Raw genomic sequence first — 26,585 nt, forward strand, 5'->3', positions numbered from 1 at the left:
TCTATGTATAGTGAAGTGTCAATTTGAGTGAAATGTAGAGATATTCATTCAATATCAAATAACACTAAAGATAATACTACAACTTTCTAGAAAGTCCATCTATACAATCATAATTGAAATTAATTAAACCTGCTTTCGATTAATAAACAACTAACACGGTTTGGTAAACAGTACGTCGAAGTAACAGTGATTACGGTTCAAAATCTTTTGGCAAGGATTTCTTTAGTTTTAACTCGTGATAATCTTTTCGAGTAAAATATTTAGTTTTTTTAACATTTATCCGAAAGATAATAAGGTATCCCGTTATATTTTGATATGTTAAGTTTTAACTTGATATTTAATATTTTGTACATTAATATTTTGCAATTTATACGTTTACGTGTTTACACCACAGCAGAGATTAGGTCTGTTCAGTGGCGTAGCGAAGGGGGGGGTCCAGGGGGTCCGGACCCCCCCCCGAAATTTTTAAGACATATTAAAAAATAAAGCATGGAACAGGAGAAAAAAGTACAGTTATCATTACTCTGGTATACAAACAATTAAATTGATGATTTCACTGATTGAAGTGACCGTTGTTAAAAATATAATTGTCCTTTCGTTTAAATCATAAAGTATCAAACGATACTTTTGGGCTCGGCCTTTCGGATAGTGTAGTGTAAATCACGGTAATTCTATAGGGGCGCGGTCACGTGACATTCGCAAAGTCACCTGAACCGTAACACGACGAACAGTTTAAATTAGCGACCACTTCGTTCAAATTCGTCGTGGGGACGTAAAGTGACTGCTTAGAAAAGTTACGACGTTGATTTTAGGTGTCATTAAAAACTGTAAACGTGTATATAATTATCGAAAAAAAATCACTTTCGGTCGGAAAATACACTTGAAAAACTCTACTGATTAGAACTTCAACTAATTTGGACTTCAATGATTGAGGTAAACGTCGGGTTTTCGATTGAGTTAGGACGACGATTTTTGTTATCATTAAACTGTACACCGTACCTATATAATTATCGAGAAAAAAAAATCACTTCCGGTCGGTAATACCGAAGAAAAGCTCTCTCTACAGATTCAAGTTTTGACGATTTTGGATTTCATTGGTTGAGTGGTGGAGGTAAAAGTGGTACTTAGGATTATGTTAGGACGGTGATTATAGGTATTAATTCAACGCCGACTAATACATATATAATTATCGAGAAAAAAAAAACAATTAAATCACTTTAAATTAGCGACTTTTTCTTATGGAGTCCCACAGGGATCTATACTTGGACCAGTTCTTGTTCCTTGTGTACATCAGCAGGCGGAACTCATCGCTCCTGAGAGGGAAATGGTCCAGTATGTTGACGATTACAAACGCTCTGCATTAAAGCTCCAACAAAACATGAATTAGAAATCATTTTCCTTTTTTAGAACTGAATTTATGTATTCAGTTTTTTCTAAATTAAATCTGAGGACTAACAACTTCAATCAAATGCACTAAATTTCTGTTTGCGGCAAACAGAGATATTGAGGATCGCGCTGCTGTGGTGGCGGACGATGTCCCTCATAGAGGAAACTGATTCCACCAAGTTTCTCGGAATGTACCTTAATCGAAGTCTGACTTGAGACAATCACATTGAAAGTACATGCTCAAAGGTTTCTTCAGCCATTTATGCTCTACGGAACCTTTCAAAATTTTGCTCCCGGGATGTACTAAAAATGGCCTACTTCGGTCTTGTATACCCCCATCTAATGTACGAGTTGAGGCTATGGGGCAGCTGTTCTAAATACAAATTTGAGCGAGTATTTAGAAGTCAAAAGAAAGCTGTCCGCATAATTTCAAAAATTGAAATCCCGAAATTCATGGCAGAGATGCCTTTAGGGAGCTTGGATTGCTAACTTTGCCCTGTCTCTACATCCTCGATGTCGCGCCCTGTACTGCCGATTTAAGTGCGAGTTTCGTCCAGGCAAGGACGTCTATCAATACGGGACAAGAGGCAGGGACAACCTTCGGTTACATCCGCACAGAACAGCCGCATTCAAACGTTTGCCATCCGAGGTTGGTGTTAAGCTGATCAACAAGCTCCCTGATGAAATAAAAATTTAAATGAACCAACAAAATTTAAAGCTCGATTGAGACACTTTTTTTGGTGTCGAGGGTGTTTTATTCAGTGGAAGAGTTTATGATGAGCCGCTGGGATGAAATTTAAAGTAATTCGATCATCCTCTATTTCTGGTGGTGAAATTTAGAAGATTTTAAAACGTATGGCTGTAAGTATGTATCAGTCTTAGGAATGAGTGTGGACTGTGTATGAACGGGTATGAATGGGGGCAATTTAAAAGAGATATACATATTTCTAAATAATTTAATTTGACGATTGTATGCAGTTTTTTATTATTGTTGACTCAATAAAAAGTATTATTATTATATTATTATTACCTCCGGTCGGAATATACCGAGGAAAAGCTCTACTGATTCAGATTTTGGATTTCACTGGTTGAGGTCGTTGAGATAAAAGTGGTACTTAGAATTATGTTAGAACATTGATTTTAGGTATCAATTGAACGCCGACTAATATCTATATAATTATCAAAGAAAATTGAAAAATCGCTTCCGGTCAGATAATACACCGGAAAACTCCACTGATAAGAAGTTCCGACTACTTTGGATTTCACTGACTGAGGTATTAATTTCATTTTCCTTAGTATATTCCGATCGGAAGTGATTATTTTTGTTTTTTTTCTCGATAATTATATATTTATTAGTCGGCGATGAATTAATCTCTAAATCCAATGTCCTAACATAATTATAAGTACTACTTTTTACCTCAACCACTCAACCAGTGAAATCCAAAATCGTCAAAACGAATCAGTAGCTTTTCTTCGGTATTTACCGACCGGAAGTGTTTTTTTCCCCAATAATTAAATAGGTAGTCGAGTACAGTTTAATGATAACAAAAAATCGTCGTCCTAACTCAATAAAAATACCACGTTTACCTCAATGACCGAAGTCCGAAGTAGTTGAAGTTCTAATCATTAGAGTTTTTCAGGTGTATTTTATTTCCGACCGAACGTGATTTTTCCGATAATTTATATACTCGTCTACAGTGTAATGATACAAAAAATCGTCATTATAACCCATTCATAAATACCCCAATCGGTGAAATCCAAAGTGGCCGAACTTCCAATCAGTAGAGTTTTTTCCGGTGCATTTTCCGACCGTTAGTTTGATCTGTACCCGAGCAACGCTCCAAAATCGCCCTTCTTTTTCTAATGGGTTTTCGGCCGTCAGTGGCCCCAATGTCCCCGAAGGGGTATTTCATTTTCTCCACAGAATATAGTTGAGTGAATTATACGCTTGAGTGAAGCTCTGTCGTGTTCTTTTTCTTTCTTATCCAGTGAATCCAACATCACTTTGGTGCCTTCTACCCGGCCAGAATCGAACTTCGTAAAGTTTCTGTAGCTATACAAGAAAATTTGTGGGTACTACTAGAGTTGTTGTGAGAGTTTAATTTGCCTATTACATATTTCCACTTTCTATAAGGCGTAGTACTAAAGCTCCATGTTTTTGGTATTTACCTTTTACCAGTGAATTCATTGTATTTATTACACACAAAACGTCCCCCGGATCCCCGGTTTTGGACCCCCCCGAAACGAAATTTTCTGGCTACGCTACTGGGTCTGTTCAATCCACCAAAATTATTAGTCTGTAGAAAAATAAGTCCTAAGACTAATTTAAAATAACAGAATCTACGACTGATTCGAGCTGACACTAAATCTGTTCAAATAACCAAAATAGTCAATAATTTTATTCTATTCAACAGACTTAGTCTCTGCGTGAACCAATCTTAGGTTTTGATCGGTTATTTTAAATTAGTCTTTAGACTAATTTTTCAATTTTAATTGGTTATACAGATTTAGTCTCCAATTAAATTGATTGTACAGTAAATTCTAATTGGTCATGTTTTATTAATGTTATAGTCAACTGTCATAATTATATTATATAAAAAAACAAGCACTTTGTGTATAAAATAGTGAAATTTAACTAAAAGTAATTAATTAATTTGACCACTATTTTTTTTATATTTTTCGGAACCTCTCGGCACGGTTTAATACCTATGTGGCGATCTTGTCTTAGCAAGAACAGACGTTATTGCTATTCACACACTTTATCTCTCTATCTACGGTACCAAACTTGTGATCGTTTGATACCCTGTTGTGATCACCACATTAGTAACGCCCTAACATTGTTGCTCATTACGTAATTGACGTTGAAATTACTAAGTAATAGAACTTAATCAGTTTTTATAAGAACCATTAGTGGCTTTGTATTTATAGCTTACTTCCAGTTTTGTTTCCTTCTAATGTCCTCTTATTTATCAAAATGACGAATTTATATTAAATTCAGTTAAAACTGTACGTAGCGAGTTCTCATTTTCGTTTATTTGTAATCTATAACAAAAATTCCTTAACTGATTTTCAAGTAAAAATTATCCATAACAGTTATGACAATCTTTTATTTTCGTATGACGTAAAAAGATTAGTGGACATTCTCAGATGCTTGGGGATTTAATGAGTTTTCAATAACAAAATATAAAAATGTATTAATGTAAATTTATAAGGAATTAAGAATATAAAACAGTATTTAGTTAAGTATAATGTGTACATTAACAATTAATCTTCTAATTAGACATTACTCAGCTTTAACTGGGAGTAGTAATTTTCTTCTAATTCATGTGATTATGTTTATTTGATTGAGGTGAAAATTAAACAGCCACCAAGCCAGTAAATCTGGGATGAATTAGAAGAATGAACGGTTATTCATTCGACTCAATTAACCGACTACGGAAAGAAATAACTAATTGGTTAGTCGGTCATAAAGTCCGCTCGTTTATCCGATTATTACGTTAACCCTTTTGGCCACAGTAATGACAGAGCACCCCTCGAGCGACCCCCCCCCCCACTACTTGCTCTTAGGTACTAAAAGTACCGCACGTTTCTTTAAGCGCAATGCTAATCTGGGACAATTCTTTAGGCGCTGTTATATTAGGTAGTATAAAATTATGTATTATAAGAATCGACCTTATTTGACAGTTTAATTTAAGGTGCAATGACATTAACACATATTTATGTGATGTGACAGGTGCTGTGAAACCCTGCCATAGGTAGGCTATGACCGGAAAGTAACAGTTTTTGCAGTAAAGGATTGCCCTATCGATTTCTCAAACAAGTATTTTTTTATACTAAATAAGATTGTTCCTGTATAAAAAACCTAATTCCCATGTGATGTGTGTTAATATCCCTATTTAAAGTTATGTGCCATGCTAGGTGATAGGAGTATTACACCATTTTATTTCTGAGACCCAAAATTAAAGTAAAGTATATAGAGCACCTGACGAGTTAATTACGCTCAGATTTGTTTCTAGGAAGTCACATATTCCACTAAAATCTAACATATTTAAGTAATGATCATCATTAAACCAGCTAATCACACTAAACAGCGGCATATGTTGCATATGTCGGTAACTTGATTATAACGTAAACAAAATATGATTTATTATTACGTTGTTTGTGTGGACTAATTTGTTTATTCCGTGGTCTTATATTTACAAACGAGCTTACACATTAATAAAATAATAAAAGTTTGTGATTATCTAATTTATTATTACTAAATTACAACTAAAGTTTACGTAAAACCCTTCAGTTGGATCTCGAGATCCATTTTGCTGATTTATCGCGTACTAGAGTAAAGAAAACATGTATATCTGAATCTGTGTTAATAGCGTGTACCGTTATTTAGTTTCATTATAATATATATATATATATCGCAACACTGTTACTCGTAACTGGTTCCTATAATTTTCCTCCGATGTTCTTGGAACTAATTTCTTGGCGGAATAATAACCTAATTGGTACGCATAGTAATGTATTATCTCTTTAACATTGTAGCCGAAGATCTTGCTACCGAGCAAATCCTCGCGCGCCTTGTTCGCGATACCAGTACCAAGTACTTTGCGTACAACTCCAAGATCAAATTCTTGTTCAACTTCGAGAACTTCCAATGTTCATGTTCTAGACAGTGGCGTAGCGAAGGGGGGGGGTCCAGGGGGTCCGGACCCCCCCCGAAATTTTAAGACATATTAAAAAATAAAGCATGGAGCAGGAGACAAAAGGACAGTTATCATTACTCTTGTCTACAAACATTAAATTGATTGATTTCACTGAAGTGACCATTGTTAAAAATATAATTGTCCTTTCGTTTAAATCATAAAGTATCAAACGATACTTTTGGGCTCGGTCTTTCGGATAGTGTAGTGTAATCACGGTATTTCTATAGGGCGCGGGTCACGTGACGTCGCAAAGTAACCTGAACCGTAAACACGGCGAACAGTTTAAATTAGCGACCACTTCGTTCAAATTCGTCGTGGGGACGTAAAGTGATACATAGAAATTAAGTTAAGACGTTGATTTTAGGTGTCATTAAAACTGTAAAAACGTGTATATAATTATCGAAAAAATCACTTTCGGTCGGAAAATACACTTGAAAATCTCTACTGATTAGAACTTCGACTACTTTGGACTTAAATGATTGAGGGTAAACGTGGGGTTTTCGATTGAGTTAGGCGACGATTTTTGTTATCATTAAACTGTACACCATACCTATATAATTATCGAGAAAAAAAATCACTTCCGGTCGGTTAAAATACCGAAGAAAAGCTCTCTACAGATTCAAGTTTTGGCCGATTTTGGATTTCATTGGTTGAGTGGTTGAGGTAAAAGTGGTACTTAGGATTATGTTAGGACGGTGATTTTAGGTAATGAATTCAATGCCGACTAATACATGTATAATTATCGAGAAAAAAAAACAATTAAATCATTTTTAAATTAGCGACTTTCTTTCTTCCTATGGAGTCCCACAGGGATCTATACTTGGACCAGTCTTGTTCCTTGTGTACATCAGCAGGCGGAACTCATCGCTCCTGAGAGGGTACAAATTTGAGGGAGTATTTAGAAGTCAAAAGAAAGCTGTCCGCATCATTTCAAAATTGAAATCCCGAAATTCATGCCTTTAGGGAGCTTGGATTGCTAACTTTGCCATGTCTCTACATCCTCGATGTCGCCCTGTTCTGCCGATTTAAGTGCGAGTTCGTCCGGGGCAGGGACGTATATCAATACGGGACAAGAGGCGCAGGGACAACTTTTCGGTTACATCCGCACAGTACAGCCGCATTTAAACGTTTGCCATCCGAGGTTGGTGTTAAAAGCTGATCAACAAGCTCCCTGATGAAATCAAAAATTTTGAATGAACCAACAAAATTTAAAGCTCGATTTGAGACACTTTTTGGTGTCGAGGGTGTTTTATTCAGTGGAAGATTTTAAGATGAGCCGCTGGGATGAAATTTAAAGTAATTCGATCATCCTCTATTTCTGGTGGTAAAATTTAGAAGATTTTAAAACGTATGACTGTAAGTATGTATCAGTCTTAGGAATAAGTGTGGACTGCGTATGAACGGGTATGAATGGGGGCAATAGATATACATATATCTAAATAATTTAATTTGATGATTGTATGCAATTTTTATTATTGTTGACACAATAAAAAGTATTATTATTACCTCCGGTCGGAATATACCGAGGAAAAGCTCTGCTGATTCAGATTTTGACGATTTTGGGTTTCACTGGTTGAGTCGTTGAGATAAAAGTGGTACTTAGAATTATGTTAGAACATTGATTTTAGGTATCAATTGAAACGCCGACAAATATCTATATAATTATCAAATAAAAATTGAAAAAATCGCTTTATGTCAGATAATACACCGGAAAAACTCTACTGATAAGAAGTTCCGACTACTTTGGATTTTCACTGACTAAGGTATTATTTCATTTTCCGATCGGAAGTGATTTTTTTTTTCTGATAATTATATATTTATTAGTCGGCGGTTGAATTAATCTCTAAATTCAATGTCCTAACATAATTATAAGTACTACTTTTACCTCAACCACTCAACCAGTGAAATCCAAAATCGTCAAAACGAATCAGTAGAGAGCTTTTCTTTGGTATTTACCGGACCGGAAGTGATTTTTCTTCTCGATAATTATATAGGTAGTCGAGTACAGTTTAATGATAACAAAAAATCGTCGTCCTAACTCAATAAAAGAATACCACGTTTACCTCAACAACCGAAAGTCCGAAGTAGTTGAAGTTCTTCAGGTGTATTTTATTTCCGACCGAAAGTGATTTTTTTTTTCCGATAAATTATATACTCGTCTACAGTGTAATGATACAAAAAATCGTCATTATAACTCATTCATAAATACCCCAATCAGTGAAATCCAAAGTGGCCGAACTTTCTAATCAGTAGAGTTTTTCCGGTGCATTTTTTCCGACCGTTAGTTTGATCTGTACCCGAGCAACGCTCGAAAATCGCCCTTCTTTTTATAAAAGGGTTTTCGGCCGTCACCAGTGGGGCCCAATGTCCCCGAAGGAGTATTTCATTTTCTCCACAGAATATAGTTGAGTCAATTATACGCTTGAGTGAAGCTCTGTTTTGATCTTTTTATTTCTTATCCAGTGAATCCAACATCACTTTGGTGCTTTCTACTTGGCCAGAATCGAACTTCGTAAAGTTTCTGTAGCTATACAAGAAAATTTGTGGTACTAGAGTTGCTGTGAGAGTTTAATTTGCCTATTACTTCTTTCCACTTTCTATAAGGCGTAGTTACTAAAGCTCCATATTTTTGGTATTTACCTTTTACCAGTGAATTCATAGGCAAATAACACACAAAACGTCCCCCGGATCCCCCGATTTCGGACCCCCCCGAACGAAATTTCTGGCTACGCTACTGGTTCTAGACTTATAGTATTCTAATGTTCCTTGTTGCGACTATAGCTGCAATGTCGAGCCAAGATGATGACGCCGCTGTGTTTGAGACGAGATCCCTGTCAGCAACAAAAGGGATAATAGGCGAAAAGCGCAGTTGGAATTAGAGCGCTCAGTTGGTTGGGTCAGTTTCTTTGATCTGGCCGGCTGGCCCTTTCATACATGAGCGGAGGATGTAGCAGCTTAACGAGGAATAGGCACGGTCTTCAGGAAGAAATTTGGGGGAATTGAGGAATTTCAGCTGCAGAGACCAGTTACGGGGAAAGTACTACACCTTCGACGTCGTGTTTGGAACATGTTTTACATGGATGGTGACCAAGGAGATACCATATCAGGAATCTACCTGTCACGACTTGTGGTAAAGCCTGGTCAATCTGCGTGCCTACTTGTAGTACTCAGGTCTGAAGTAGCTCGGTATCCCTAAACTAGGTTCTGGCTACGATGCTCTAGCCTGGAAGATTGTCGGATTGTTGGAGTAGGTTTTCGAAGACTCGGGAATCGACATCACCATTTGTATTTTCACTCCTTGAAAAACGTAGAGACGAAGCAGACAGGGCGGCGTGATCCGGAGGAAGGTAACGTGCCGTCCACCTTGAACCCTGAGGATATTGGTCTGCGACAGAACTGTCTTAAGGAGGGGGTAGTGTTACGAGAATAGTAGAATTTTTCAAATAGACGGGCCTCCGATACAAAGAGAATAGGACTAAACACTCGAGATCCCTGACAGTAACAAAACGGATAATAGGTGAATAGCGCCATTGGAATTATAGCGCTTAGTTGATTTGTTCAGTTTCTTTGACTCGGCTGTGCCGCCCTTTCAAACATAAGTGTTAGGTGGGTACTGTGACCCTTCTCCACTGCTCTCGTAGGTTCTGGAATTTGAATGTTCCAGAAGGGCCAATAACTTTTTAAGGAGCTATAGCGGCGCAGTAATCCAGTGGAGTTTTAGAAATTAACTTTTGTGAAATGACAGAGTTAGTGACAATACTCGTGTTTGTGACAGATGGATTTGTGTCAGTGTTAAATAGACTCGTGTGTAATCAGGTAGTCAATTTAGTTAATAGTGGATTGCGATAGATTAATTTAGTGACAGTAAGTGAGTTTTGTAAACAAGTAGTTTATTTAAAGGCAGCCTAGTTTTAAGTAAATATATTTAGATTTATTTGTAAGATTAATAAATATTTAGTGGATTCAATATTCGCCGAGTGTCTCATTCAAGCAATCCCGTTACAATCGGTGTCAGAAGTGGGACTATTTACACCAACCACGGTTTGTTCGACTATCCGTTGTTTATTACAAACAGCAAGGAGGTGTAGTAGATGAGTGAGTATAGCAGTGCTAGTCTCTGGTAAACTCATTTGCATTGTCATTACAACACAATACTCGGCTACGTTATTCAGAGCATATATAGAGTTGTACCAAATTGGTCCAGCCAGACATAGAACCGTTGCAACAAGTTCTCTCAATAGCTGTGAAATGGTTTCGGCTAACAGTTCAGTTACAAACTTGATAAACGATCATTCTTAAATATAATCAAGCGTTGCAACTAAACGCCAGATTCATCTCGTTACGTCTCGTTGCGTCGTTAATGTCGGATTTGTTTAATTGCAACATGGCTAAGTTAACAGACTTACCAATCATTAATTAGTTGAAATTCTAACGAATTTTACAAACACTGGAAAAAGATATTTTAGTGTTGTTTGGATTCAATATTATAAACGATACTAAAAATATTAATGTATACTTTGATTAAAACCAGAAAACGTTAATAATAACATAAAATAGTAAATAATCAAAACTTTCATAACAAGTTTTTCCCAGTTTAAACTAGGAATTAAATTTACTGATAATAAAAGTTATAAAACATTGTTATAGATTTTAAAAGCGGTGAATACTATTACATTTCCAATCGACAAAAAATAGAGACATAAAAACAGGAATAACAAATATAGCTTCTCGTTGTCGCGACACCTTTTGTAGAAACGTTTATTTTTAGTTTCAACTGCCGAGATCCTTTGCAACGGTCGCGTTCTCGTGACACTTCCAGTAGAACCTTTTAATCTTTTTTGTTTTCATGGGTCCGTAATCGTAACCGAGTGTTACGACGAGGCAACGACCCACCTCCTATATATATATAGGATAATGTCAAAGACATTCTCCGAGCCCCTAATTTGCCAAGGTTTTGTTATGTAGTATAAAGGCTTGAAGTACACTCCCGGGGGCGTATTGCCCTGAATGAATAACGCATTCCCGAATAGTATAGTTCCGGTCCTTACAAATAACTATATTCTGGTATTACTCTCCGTCCTCCTCGATAGTAGGGGGTATAATTTCAGTCCTTGGACGTGAACAGCGTCTGGTGTTATATCACAATGAGTGGCATCGCAGCCCAGTGGTGTATAGTTTCAGGTGGGATGCAACAACAGTCTCTGTCAATTGTTACAGAAACTTTAAATTTGGCATGGTCCTTGGTTGCGCAAATTCATCAGAGGAAAACTTTCAGATTTTGAAATTTAAGGAAAGTTTAATGGGTCTCAAAATCGGTAACAATGTTATACTTATGCGAATATTATTGTAACAAATCTTATGATAAGAACCTTTAGAAATTGTATACCTCAAGCTCGTAAACTTAATTAGAGGTGAGACAGGGCAATCATAACATTGAAACTTTTTATTTTAGAGCTTTAAGGGGGTACACTGATTTCCTCATGTTAATAACCTAATGAGAAGATATCTTGGTTCAACAATTTGAGTGTAAGCTTTTATTTGCAGTTCGTGTGTAGCCAAATTAGCTACAACCGTACCGTACAGTTAAGCTATAAACAGGTGTCTAAGTCAAATCGCCTGACAATTATCGTATTAGTCTATTCATCACGGAATTGTGATCAAATTGTAAAGTACATTTCAAATCATACGATACTCGTATTTTATACTAATAATTTGGTACGCTGCAAAGAATTATGAGTACTGGCGGTAATTCTTGAGACTCCTTTTTAAGTCGTATTGTGAACTACCGAATGTAGCTAACACCTGAAGGAGGATTGGAAACTATATCCTCAGCAAGTCTAATCTGTAGAAATAAAGTTATACGCTAATCTTGCTTTATGCATTGTCTCCTAGTTTACAGCTGAAGTTCGGTACCGATGTATTCTCAAAGGAAATCACCACTCATGGTAATAAGGAAAATAGGTACGCCTAATTGTTCGTGTTATCTAGGATCATGGGGCCTTTTTTATACAATTCAGGATATTATTCATCTTAATATGGTAGGTAAACTGTAAAGGCACGCTTTAAGTGCTTTACTGGGTAGATATACAAATAACAAATTATTAGAAAATCTGTTTCATTCAATCTAATTTATTTAGTCATAAATCAGAAAACACCTCAATTATTAGAAATGAGCCTACAAAACAGTTCCCATGTTACCTCTAATCAATCACTGAAACAACACCTATCATTACGGAACAAATATGCATATTACTAACACCTTGTTATGGCACAAACGAATTATATTATGTACTGTACATTATACCAATATATTATCTATGATTTTTTTTCTCCTCTTTATAATGCATTTGTATATGGTCTTGGATGAAGACAAAACTACATAAAATGAATAATAAATTCATATGAATCAGCAGAACTATATTGTTTTTAATCGCTCTTACGGCCGACAAGAGCAGTTATTCATAACAGATTACTATTATTATTTGTTTGTTCGTTCATAACAAATATGTATGAATTTAAATCTGAACGAGCAGGTATATTGCAATTATTTTTGTTCTTTTTAACTATAGAGTTATTTTAATCGTATATAAAAAAAAACACGATAACAGAATCTGCCCACCGATAAAAAAGAATGACGTACCAAGTTTATATCCAGCAAGTGTTGTTTCTTTGGTGGGCTTTGGCTGATTTGAATTTTGCAAAGAAAAGAAGCACCATATTTGAATTTTGACCGTTAGTATGCTAGTACAGTCATAGTGACGCTTCCCTCTCTTAGCTAATTTGGATTCTGTTGTGGGTGTCAGGTATTGTTAAAAATTTGTAAATTCATGTATTTATAAGGTATGTTTAAAATTATTGGCCAGAGTAGAAAAATTATTATTTGTATGTTATTTTCGTTCAGCACTGTTCCTCCTGCTAAATAACAAAATTGTAGTAGAATATTAAGTGGGACTACTTTCCACGCGCGGAGTAGCATTTCGTTTTATATTTGCGTTGTGATCTTATAAACCTTGTAATCTTGCGTAAACCAACGTTGCATTCGTCGTAGTGACGCTTTATTTGGATTGTCGCCATTGTCGGATAAGTTGTTATTAAAAAGGTTTCGCCGAATACTCTGAAATATAATTCAATTAGGTAATTTAATTGGTTTTTGAACTATATGTGATGATTTTAAACACATGTTTCTAAAAAGTATATTTTTTAGAAATTACCAAAGTAATTTTTACAAAGTTAATGTTTAGGCCTACCTCAAGAGGATGGACAATTCAAACTCCGTGATTGCCAAAATGTAATGAATATGTAAGTTTTGGATTAGTAATAAATTACAAGCATACTACTCTTTTGCACAAATAAGGTCATGTTTTCGTTGTAGGCCTATGATGCTTAGCAACAAAAAATGGGTTTAAGCACACTTGTAAAAATAATGCAAAACGTAAAAACTATGACTTAGATTTACTAAAGGTTAAAATTGGGTAAATATTTACAACAACTGTAAGATAATATACATAAATCTTTGGCCTATTTCGGCACTTAAAACATTAAAGTGCAGGATCAACAATTAATTCTGTGTCAAAACTACATGGCATCTGATCAAATACAGAATTCGTAAACATGAAACTGAGGTTACTGACAGCGGAATAATAACTCGAAAACAAGTAGGCTATAAAATATGTATCTGAGAGTTACTATAAGAAATTTTTTGTAAAAATTCCAACTTCCATTCAAATACGTAATAAAAACGCTGCAGTATGATAAGCGGCCACCAAAACAATCTGATGATTATCAAACGATATGGAATCATCGATGATATTCATAACCATGCAAAGGACTGAAAGCAAAATGTTGGATCAAATAACGTAGCCTAATAGATATTTTAAAGAACAGTATTGTTTGGCTAGTGTTCAATCTTAATTTATAAATATTAATATAATTTACAAATTAAAATATATGTGTGTGTGTGTGTGTATATAATTACAACAATAACATTTACTGACCTTGTGTATTTTCAAGGATAAACATGACAGCTTGTGAAACAAAGAAAACACGTCTGTACGACGAAGTCACTGTTCTTACCGCTATTAGTTAATTATGAAACACGATTTTAATTTTGAATTTATTTCCAAACACATTTTTTGCTTTTGAATAACTGAATAACTTTTGAACAATAATGACTTGAATCACGTTAAGTTATAGGCTTAAAAATCTATTAGTTTCAGATTACATAAAATTACTAAACTTTATTTAGTGTTTGAGTAGTGTAGTACTTACGATTACTGTAGCCAATCTGAAATAGTATTTCTGCAGGTACTGATAATGTAAAAACTACATTAATTAATTAAAATGTCACAGTTTAATTTCAACTAAAATAGTAGCCTACATGATTTTCCGGATATTCATAATACCAAATTTAGAATTTTCAAAAAAAGTCACCACTAACAGAATACTCCGGATTTAAGGATATCCTTTTCTTGTCTACAAGAATCATTTAAAACATTGCTCAGTGTTTATAAAAACATTTTGAGCCAATATTTGCATATTCATCACCGTTGTTCTTGTCGTTGTCATTAGCCTTCTCTTACATAAATGTAATAACAATTGCTGGTAATGATGTCATTAGTCTAAATAATGAATGCTGGCAATAATATAGATATTTAAAATCAGTAATCATCCGATTTTGCTGGTGGCCGCTTATTATACTGTAGCCAATAAAACATGAGTTCAAGTGTTTCTTAGTAAATAGTTTGGCTGTTCATAAGGAGCAATCCATGTGGTCCAAGTAATACAAATTATTTGAGTGAATAGTCTACGCTTATTTAAATATCTCTTAACGTAGCCTAATAGATATTTTAAAGAACAGTATTGTTTGGCTAGTGTTCAATCTTAATTTATAAATATTAATATAATTTACAAATTAAAATATATGTGTGTGTGTGTGTGTATATAATTACAACAATAACATTTACTGACCTTGTGTATTTTCAAGGATAAACATGACAGCTTGTGAAACAAAGAAAACACGTCTGTACGACGAAGTCACTGTTCTTACCGCTATTAGTTAATTATGAAACACGATTTTAATTTTGAATTTATTTCCAAACACATTTTTGCTTTTGAATAACTGAATAACTTTTGAACAATAATGACTTGAATCACGTTAAGTTATAGGCTTAAAAATCTATTAGTTTCAGATTACATAAAATTACTAAACTTTATTTAGTGTTTGAGTAGTGTAGTACTTACGATTACTGTAGCCAATCTGAAATAGTATTTCTGCAGGTACTGATAATGTAAAAACTACATTAATTAATTAAAATGTCACAGTTTAATTTCAACTAAAATAGTAGCCTACATGATTTTCCGGATATTCATAATACCAAATTTAGAATTTTCAAAAAAAGTCACCACTAACAGAATACTCCGGATTTAAGGATATCCTTTTCTTGTCTACAAGAATCATTTAAAACATTGCTCAGTGTTTATAAAAACATTTTGAGCCAATATTTGCATATTCATCACCGTTGTTCTTGTCGTTGTCATTAGCCTTCTCTTACATAAATGTAATAACAATTGCTGGTAATGATGTCATTAGTCTAAATAATGAATGCTGGCAATAATATAGATATTTAAAATCAGTAATCATCCGATTTTGCTGGTGGCCGCTTATTATACTGTAGCCAATAAAACATGAGTTCAAGTGTTTCTTAGTAAATAGTTTGGCTGTTCATAAGGAGCAATCCATGTGGTCCAAGTAATACAAATTATTTGAGTGAATAGTCTACGCTTATTTAAATATCTCTTAACGTAGCCTAATAGATATTTTAAAGAACAGTATTGTTTGGCTAGTGTTCAATCTTAATTTATAAATATTAATATAATTTACAAATTAAAATATATGTGTGTGTGTGTGTGTGTATATAATTACAACAATAACATTTACTGACCTTGTGTATTTTCAAGGATAAACATGACAGCTTGTGAAACAAAGAAAACACGTCTGTACGACGAAGTCACTGTTCTTACCGCTATTAGTTAATTATGAAACACGATTTTAATTTTGAATTTATTTCCAAACACATTTTTGCTTTTGAATAACTGAATAACTTTTGAACAATAATGACTTGAATCACGTTAAGTTATAGGCTTAAAAATCTATTAGTTTCAGATTACATAAAATTACTAAACTTTATTTAGTATTTGAGTAGTGTAGTACTTACGATTACTGTAGCCAATCTGAAATAGTATTTCTGCAGGTACTGATAATGTAAAAACTACATTAATTAATTAAAATGTCACAGTTTAATTTCAACTAAAATAGTAGCCTACATGATTTTCCGGATATTCATAATACCAAATTTAGAATTTTCAAAAAAAGTCACCACTAACAGAATACTCCGGATTTAAGGATCTCCTTTTCTTGTCTACAAGAATCATTTAAAACATTGCTCAGTGTTTATAAAAACATTTTGAGCCAATATTTGCATATTCATCACCGTTGTTCTTGTCGTTGTCATTAGCCTTCTCTTACATAAATGTAATAACAATTGCTGGTAATGATGTCATTAGTCTAAATAATGAATGCTGGCAATAATATAGATATTTAAAATCAGTAATCATCCGATTTTGCTGGTGGCCGCTTATTATACTGTAGCCAATCAAACATGAGTTTAAGTGTTTCTTAGTGAATAGTTTGGCTGTTCATAAGGAGCAATCCATGTGGCCCAAGTAATACAAATTATTTGAGTGAATAGTCTACGCTTATTTAAATATCTCTTTACAGTATTCGATTAAGTGTTTAAATCACAAAATATTGCCTATTCGAATATCCCATTACTAAAAGAAGAACTACTAGACTAAACATTAGAGAATAATTCCACACACCGTAATGGAAATGGCTTGTTGTTCATCATGACTCGTCTAAAAGTTCCCCCACGTCTTGGAGTTGTTTTGTTGATTTATGAGAAATGAAGGGAAAATATGGGTTAAGCCTTTCAGTGCTGCATGTCGCTATTTGAGACTAGGTTACTAAACAGTGACATTTAACCTCTTCACATGAGCCTTCATTATTAACAATGTAATTGTATAATTTCTCACAGCTCAGTCGTGTTTTATTATGAGGACTGGAACGTAATAATTATGCCAAAAACAATTGTGTAAATTTTCACAAATAATTATATAACATAATATACTCCAACTATTTATCTACACAAAACAAAAAGATAAGTAATCTTTGAAAATTAAGTTTTTACGGGAGTTTCCCCAAACACCAGTATTTTTAACTAAATTGTCGAACGCTTTATTCATATAGGTACATGGCACATTACCCCAGCACAGAAAGGGTCAAATGGTAGGAGCAAATTTACACACAATCTTTTGAGGGCACTTTACACTATGTACGCCTAACTTTTTCCAATTTTTGTGTGAATAGACAAGCAGTGTTATAACGATTTATTTCTATTTCATATAACAAAACTGTACATTGTTGGTAAAACTCAACTCCTATCTAAAACTGCCATTACGATTTACAGCTTTCTATAGTCACATTAGTTTTGAGTTTTTCTCATATACCCAATAGAAAACCATGGCCTTATCCTCTGCATCTCACTATTTAAGAAAGCCTCATACTTAAGGTCCCATAGACATGAGTACCTTTTTAAACCCGGGATCTGACAATTCAAATTTTCTATAGTGGCAAGGTACTTTTTCATGTTTTGCAGGTGTTTATTTTTTTTATATGAATAGGCTATATAATAGATATTTTTACTCTGAAACCATCATGTATTTTGCGTTGTCTTTACAAAATACTGAAATTTATTTATAAATAAAAAATGTATTTATTGACATTAACTGTCAATAAATACATGACAATTATGACTAGTGTACAGATAGATTAAAAACTGTTTGTTAATATTTCTGTACTGAAATGACATTACAGAAAAGGCTGAATGAATGCTTGCCACAACACTTCCAAACGTTTATTTAATTATAACTTCTTCATTTGAGCACTGCTGTATTTAAAATTTGTGTAAGTTTACCATAAAAGGTGAATCCTAACTGGGTGGTCCGGCGAATAACCCTACACCTTACCCAGTCATGCAGAAAATAGGAGTGGGGGTACCCCAAACCGCTTGCCGTCTCAATTATTTTCGTTCTGATACACAAACTGTATGGTCTGGTATGGTTTGAGCAATTTAGTTGGCCGACTGTCCAACTGAGTATCTAATGAGCACCCAGACAGCAGACCTGTCTGTCTAGTTTAGAAGTGTGTAGGGGCCTTAATTGGCTGTTAATGATGTCAGCTATCTCACCATTGATTAATATGTAAAATACAAATAATTGTGAATGGCACTGGAAGTTTGCTCTAAGAAGATTTGTTTTTTTATTATTCAAACCTGACGTGAATGCCTCCGGTCATCAGTAGGCTCCAGCTGCACACCACACTAATGTTTACGAACAAAAAACATTCATCGAGATAATGCCTATCACTAAAAGATTTTGCAGAAAATCTGATCACAAATGCCTCCACCTATCAATGTTAACTGAGATAAACCAGTTTTAGAGAGCAAAATAATATTGTAAATTCGCCAAACACAAATCATACCAGTGAGGATTAAAGCAAATTTGAAAATAATGTAAACCACTAGTATTGTAACTTTCTACAAGCTCACATACCCAACACATAGCAAGGTACATAAATCTCCAAACTTGCTGAACATTAGAGTTGAACTCAGTTAACTCTAATTGTGATATGTGACTGGCATCATGGTTATTCACAAAGCACAATGCTGATAGTAGCATATGAGATGCTACTTGATATTGACCGCAGACACTCAGATAAGCTATTTTTCAGGCAATTAATACTAAATACAGATAATAAGAAGCATAGTACACCAATAGACTAGTATGACATTTCCAATAAATAAAAGCATTGTTATTTGTAATTTCCACCATTTTGATCAAAAGAACAAGAGGAATACTTTAATAACGTTGAAATTATCATTGGCAAAATTGGACAATAATTTTAGCAGACGCTGCCTTAGAACCCTTGGAATAAACACCCCTCTGTGCTCTGACATCACACCTGGGGGTTCTTATTCGGCGCGCATGGACATGGCCAAGGTTGATAAAAACCAAAATAGGCCTGCCAAATAACCGCTAAACTACTTAGTCTTTGGATGCTGCATGGGCCATTTCTAGCCATACTGAACTATTCTGGTTACAAAACAGTAAATAATGTTTCACTCAACATCGTTTTATTATATTCCGTGGATCTCATGTTATTCTTTAAAACATTCAGAACAATAATTTTTTATACAAAACTATAATATTTTCTATTAAATCTCACATAACAATCAATAGTCATAAATATATATACAAGTTTGTGGTAAATTGTAAATAATATTAGGTACTTATATCTAATGGTTAGTTATTGATTTTTTTTATATTGTGAGTTTCTTTTTTTTTAAGTAAGTGGAAGTCAACTGTGGTGTATTTATTTATACTACTATTTTTAGCATTATTGATATGGTTTTGTTTATTTTAGTTGATTAGATTGTATTTATTTGAGCTGATGGATCTATGTTGTATTACTGTATGTTACTTATGTGGTCATATATAGCCCTTTTTTCGAATAATGTTACTTTTAAGTTTTGTAAATTAAAACTACACGGTGAAGTTGGAAATGTGTGTGTGTGTGTTGCATGAAAGGGTTGTCTGCAGTGACGCAGCCACGGTCTGTCGGTCGCGGCCCGCGGGGGCCTCGCGGCGTGTTGTGGTGCTGGCGTCTGACGGTGCTGCCCCGAGCCAGCGCGTGCTTCCGTCAGCCCTCCCAGATCTTCTCTGCCAATCTCTCACTCCTTTCTCAAACTTCTTAAAGGCAGCTCATGTCAATGCACAATCTCTTTATGGCCACATTGATGAATTTCGTTCCATGTTTCAACCATCTCCTGTTGACATTATTCTAATTTCAGAAACCTGGCTGAAACCTCACTTAAGTGACAGAAGTGTCGAGCTTCCAGGTTTTAACCTGTACAGAAATGATCGCCTGCACAAAGGTGGTGGCGGGGTAGCTGTGTACGTCAGGTCACACTTCCTTGTCTCTGTCCTGCTATCATCCGATACATCCAGAGATGGACGGCCAGAATACATGTTTCTGGACGTCTGTGTTAATGGAACACACATTTTAATTGCTGTTTGTTACAGAGCTCCTCACCTGGGCTACATGGCTGAGTTTGAACATGATCTTCTGGGTTTTTTGGCTCACTACAGTCATGTTATTGTGATGGGAGATTTTAATACTGATTTACTTGGACCAATTACTTATGACCAAAACTTTTTTAACTAATATGTTTTACTCGTGTAACATGACCCTACTTCCTCTGCAAGCCACTCACCACACTGAGACTGCCGACACCTGGCTTGATATCATTGCTGTCTGTGACCAAACCCGGGTTGCGCACCACGGGCAACTTCCTGCTCCTGGCCTTTTCCAAACATGACCTTATTTTCTTGCTTATAAACTAAGAACTTCCCCAAGATCGAACCAAAGTTATGTTTTATAGAAAACTACAAAAATATCCAATCTTTATTCCCTGCTTATCGATGCTTCTATAACTCCATGGCATGAGGTCACATCGGCTGATAATGTGGACATTATGGTATCAAAATTTAATTCATTAATGAATGGCCTTCTTGATAAACACGCTCCATTTGTTTCAAAAAGAGTAACTAAACAGCCTGCCCCATGGATCTCAGAATTTATTCGACACCTTCAGAAGCAAAGAGATAGAGCTTTCCTTAAGGCTAAGCGATCCAAGTTAACGTGATGACTGGGCTGTATATAAAAAATTAAGGAACAATGTGCAACAACCAAATTAGAAATGCCAAGATCAGGTTTTACTACTCTTCCTTCCCTGTCTAAAAAACAATCTAGCAGAATTTTATGGTCAAAAACTGAAAGATCTTGGAGTTGGCAAGCCTAACACTTACTCCCCGGTTTCCCTTAATCTCGATGATATCAACAACTTCTTTGTTGAGATTCCTGTTTGATCAGTCTGGGGCTCAGGAGTATGTCTCCCGAGCTCGAAGGTGCTACTTTTTGATAAACCTGAGTTTCAGTTCTCTTTCACTCCGGTAACAGAGACAGATGTGTTAAAGTCTATTATAAGGATGTCCAGTAACGCAGTCGGGGCCGCTGGCATTCCTATAAAGGTTAATAAAAGATACTCTTCCAGTTACTCTTCCAACTATCACTGCTATTTTCAATAAATCTCTGGCTACTTCAATGTTCCCATTGACATGGAAGTCTGCTTTAGTTCGCCCCACTTCAGAAATGTTCCTCTCCACAAAAATCCTTCACAATTCAGGCCAATAAGTATACTCCCTGCTTTATCAAAAAGTGTTTTGGAGCGGATTGTTCATCAGCAATTTTCAATATACCTTGAAAGTAATAACATTTTATCAAATTTTCAATCTGGTTTTCGCTCCAACCACAGCACTACTACTGCACTTCTAAAAATAGTTGATGATATACGCCTTGGAATTGATAAGAGTCAGGTAACCATTTTAACCCTTTTCGACTTTTCAAAGGCTTTTGACTGTGTCTATTATCCCCTTCTCCTCATCAAACTTAGGAAGGATGGTTTCTCTGATGGTAGTGTCAAGTGGGTTTGAGTCTTATCTTTCGGGACGACGCCAGTGTGTCAGGTCGGGTGAGAAGCAGTCGAGATGGAGACCAGTCACTCGTGGAGTTCCGCAGGTTCAGTCCTGGGGCCACTTTTATTTTCACTGTACATCAATGACATTACTACTCAAATTACTCATTCCAATTTTCACTTATATGCAGATGAGACTTACAAATATACCGCCACTTTTTCTATAAGGGACATACAAACTTGTGTGACTCTCATGAATTCCGATATTGACGCTGTTACTTCACTGGACTTGGAAACATGGAACTAAAATTAAACGTAGACAAAACTCAGTGTATTATGATAGGTCATTCAAAGCTTGTTCGTAAAATTGACTTTACTACGGCTCCCAAATTAAAACTAAATGACCAAGATCTAGAATACTCTGAGAAAGTAAAGAATCTAGGACTTATTATTGACAAACACTTAAGATGGACTGAACAGGCTTCTTTGATATGTAATAGTGGTCTTTGCCGGTGTTCACAGCCCTCAAGCGGCTGGCTTCATATCTACCACACCAGGTTAAAATAATGCTGATAAAGACTCTTGTACTGCCTCACTTCAACTACTGTGACATAGTCATTAATGACATGACTGTGGAGCTTTCAAATAAACTCCAGCGTGCTCAGAACTTTTGCATTAGGTTCATTTTTAATCTCAGACGTGATGATCACGTAACGCCCTTCTTCAAACAATTATCTATATTAAAATTACAAGATCTTCGAGACTATCACTCACTCATTCTGTTGCACGCTCTTTTAAATACAAATTGTCCCAGTTATCTTTCAAACAACTTTCAATTTATGTCTGAAATAAGTGAACGAAGTACAAGGAGGGGTACATCCTTATTATCTATACCAATTCAATCGAACAACTACCTTTAGTAAGTCGTTTACAGTTTCTGCCTGCCGATTGTGGAATGCCTTACCTATAAACATCAGAGCCATTGATAAGCGCGCTCGCTTTGGGGCGGAGGTCAGGGCCTTGATGCTGGGGGCTCAGGGGGTATAGCGGTTGGCGGCTTTGGAATGTGTTACTTAAGGCAACTGAATGCAAGTTGAATGAAATGCATGCGTGTATGTCTTATTATAGTTTGTAAATATTTATAAAGTTACATTAATTATAGATGTTGTTTTTTTATTATTTTAAAGCTAAGATTCTTTTAATGTATAAGGTAAATAAATAGATTTATTTTTAGTTATACATGTATATGTATGTTAGTTTAATTTTTTTACGAGGTTAAGTGGTAGAGAGGACTTTATAGTCCTAACTTCGCCTCTAATAAAGACATTTTTCATTTCATTTCATTTCATTTCATGGGGATATTCACTTTTGATCAATTATGCATTTTGACGTAAAACTAAATTAAATATGAAAATATTTACGTATGTATTTAGGCAATATTTTATGCTGCCTTACACATAGAATGCTAAACAGAGGCTACATTGTTTAAGAATATTGTCAGAATTGTAATTTACCGATAACATATTTATATTAAAAAGTAATTCCTTTACTTTTCAGCTGATTTTATTGTTTACTGTACAGTGTAAGTAATACATGTGCAGGCACAATAGCCTGAAACTTTGTTTTTGTTAAATTTCTCATTTAGCCGAAACAGAATATTTTATTTTTGAACAAGGAGTTGGGAGTCCAGAGTATGTATTTTTTTAGTAATGAGTAATACAATATTTTTAAACCGTTCTGGTTTATAATTCTAAAATGTTATGGTTACATTTCTTATTGGAATGTAAAGTTATAAAATAATGTCAGTACTGGTTTCAAAATTGCTTAAATTATTTATATGAATTTTGGACCTTCCAAGTACATTCTTCTAATGTTGAATGCATGATTAACAAGGCAATATGTAATGATGTATGGCTCCATTGAAAGCTACCTAACTAAGCGGATGAGTTGCAATGATCTGATTAAATTACCCAACATATCTGTACCATTCCTGTCCACACTAAATGTATAAAAAGGAAGTTTGAAAAAAATAACTGTAGTCTAGAATTTCTCAGTTCAATGGGAGATAATATTTTAGTTAATATTTTATTTTAATAATTCAGACATTTAAATTATTGTATTAATGTATATGTAAGTGTATAATGTGTGTATGTATAATTATTTAAAGAACAGAAATAACGTACAACAGAATTGGCTCACCAACTATTTCTAAAATCAAGACAACCTAATGGCCTCAACAATAGATCAATGTCATTTCTCTGTATTATTCAGCATTTGGTATAACTCAAATTGAAATTGTTTAGTTTATGTTTTGTTATTTTGATGTTCTTATATTTTTTATTTGATCTAGTTTATTACTTGAAAAAGGTGGTAATATCACCAAAATATTGTAATTTTATAAATATGTAATATGTATATGTAGGGTGCACCAAAAAGAATGCTAAATTTTTGATCAACATTACTGAAATGCTTTTCAAGATAATGAGTATTATCCTCTGTATAAAATAACCAAGTTCACAGACTAGTACGATGTTGACAGTGTTACAGATTACATTCTAATGTGTGTGTGCGTTTTTTTTTTAAATGGTTAAACATTGTTAGCATGCAGCACTACTTTACGGAAATTGTTGAAGACAAAATTTTTATTGTCTTTGGTATTTTTAACTTCTAAACATTGGGAAAGAGATCTCTTCCTGACTTCTGATATAGGATTGTCAGATTTCTTCAACTCTGTCTTCAGTTGTTCTCAGCTGGCCTGCTACATATTCTTTCCACATGCCTCTTGTGTTTCAAAACTGTATTTAACCATCAAAAAATTGCCTTTCGTTGAGTGTGTTTTGTCTTAGATAAGTATCCTGAAAGTTGTGAGATGCTGCTTACTAAGAATTGATATAAACTCAACAAGTCAAAGTTGTACTGTCAACATTGCGCTGATCTATGAACCAGAATGGTGGCACGCTACATCAACAACTTTTGGCGCATGTCAAGGTCTAAAGATTGCCTTATTATACGTCTTTATTTTATTTTGAGGATGATATTTGGGAGTATTAAGTTGAAATTGACTTGAGGCTTTTTTTGTAATTGTAATGTTTCTATGTTCCAGACTTCATTCATAGACTGTTTCATGTAAGGACTTTTTGGCTCGAAAATAAAATGTTTTCAATCATTAAGAAGATTATAATTAGGATGGAGAATGTTCCAATTATTCTCCTACTCACCCTTGCTACATTAGTCATGATGTCTTTTGAGGCATTGTTTTTTAAGTTCATGAAGGTAAGACTTGTCATGCTAGATTTCTATAACATTTTTAGAGATAAGTTTTAGACTTCTTTAAAAAGGTAAGATGTTCTTTTTGCCATCTTATATCAACTATTGACCTATGCTGGGGAGTTTAATAAATAGAGCAAGTAGATTCTGTAATCCAGCAGTATTAGGCCAAAAGCCAATTTGCATAGTATAAAAACACACTATGCAATCTCGTTTTTCATGAAATTTATAGAGAAATTTCCCTTCGAAATAAATTGATCGTCACCTGCACTAGTTTTTGAGGGTATTGAAAGAATTAATGAACAATAATTTTAAGTTCAGATTATATAGCCACACAAATAACATTTTTTTTAACTATATTAAGAATGACTGTTTGTCTGAAAATGGCAGGTTATCTGAACTATTATTTACATGTCTGACAATTGGCTTTTTTGTGTATCATGCTAATAGAATAGAATAATGCTTTATTTCTGAACATAAAGTACAGAGATTTGTGTCAAATATGTTGAAATTATATAATATAGATATTGCAAAAATACACTTGTATGTACATAGGTATGAAACTAATTAAGCCCAGCCAGACTCCCTATAATTTTTCCAGAGCCTCGATAACCCCAGCTGATTAGATTATACTGCTGCCTGGTTTATATCCACCTAACATCACTCCCAACACTGTTGTTTCATATACTTCGCCTTAGTTTACAAAACTGCTATTTTTATCTTTTTATTTTAGGTTAATATTTTTGTAATTTTTTAATTCTACATTATATTTTATTAAAATACAATCCAAACCTGAAATGACTACAGCATTATTACGTTGCTTATGAATAGGCATTGAGGATATCCAAACACTCTGTGAATCTAATTATGTCTTTCCAGTTTCATTCACTGTTTGCTGATTACCAAGTTTGACTCCTTTATTCCTAAGATATGTCATAAATATCCTAGTCGCGTTGTCTTTGATTGTGTTTTCATGAAATAAAATGCAAAATTCAAAAATTACTAAAACATTATGCTAAAATAAAGATGAACTGCAGACTAACATATAATATGTGAGTCATCAAAATGACAGTGTTCATATATAGATAGCCAGGCTATGCATATATGACAATGTGTACACAGGGTTGTGAGGGTTGCCTTATCAGCTGGGGCTCTCGAGGATTCCAACAAACTTTAGTTGATAATGTTGTAGTAGGCCTTGTGATTGAATTTACTCAAAACATGATTGCGTATTACAAATATATTGATGTGTTAGTCTAGTACTTTAAATACCTTACTTATAAGGCTAAGGCTTTGTTATAAAATGTTGTTGATATTGATAAAAATTGTTGAAAGAAATTTTTCACTGTAGCCAAATAAAACTTTCAAATACTATAGATTTCCTTGATATTGACAAAGTTAAATTTTTCTTTTTTATTTGTGCTGGATCAGATCCTAATTCAGACAAATATCTCAATAAAAGTAACTACATTATTTTTCTTTTCTTATAAGGTTATAATAAATTAATGTTGAAGTAAACTTAGTGATATATTTAATGTTACAAAATTTAAAACTACTACAATGTGAAATAGAAGCCTAGATT

The 26,585-nt window shown here is 34.4% G+C and overlaps 1 protein-coding gene across 6 annotated transcripts in view; it reads left to right on the top strand.

The window, feature by feature from the left end:
• The window catches only part of LOC124368928, an 83,292-nt gene that overhangs the window by 17,400 nt on the left and 39,307 nt on the right, over window positions 1-26,585 (top strand). For 2 of the 6 annotated variants that reach the window (XM_046826480.1, XM_046826475.1), the window contains exons 1-2: window positions 12,969-13,385; window positions 24,840-25,009. In XM_046826480.1, the coding sequence (XP_046682436.1) occupies window positions 24,890-25,009 (120 nt within the window). In that variant the 5' untranslated portion in view covers window positions 12,969-13,385; window positions 24,840-24,889. Of the gene's footprint in view, window positions 1-12,763; window positions 12,927-12,968; window positions 13,386-24,839; window positions 25,010-26,585 lie in introns of those variants that run through there. The other 4 variants (XM_046826479.1, XM_046826477.1, XM_046826478.1 and 1 more) reach the window with 3 other exon arrangements.

The sequence above is a fragment of the Homalodisca vitripennis genome, chromosome X (genome assembly GCF_021130785.1).
Source record: "Homalodisca vitripennis isolate AUS2020 chromosome X, UT_GWSS_2.1, whole genome shotgun sequence".
Taxonomy (NCBI): domain Eukaryota; kingdom Metazoa; phylum Arthropoda; class Insecta; order Hemiptera; family Cicadellidae; genus Homalodisca; species Homalodisca vitripennis.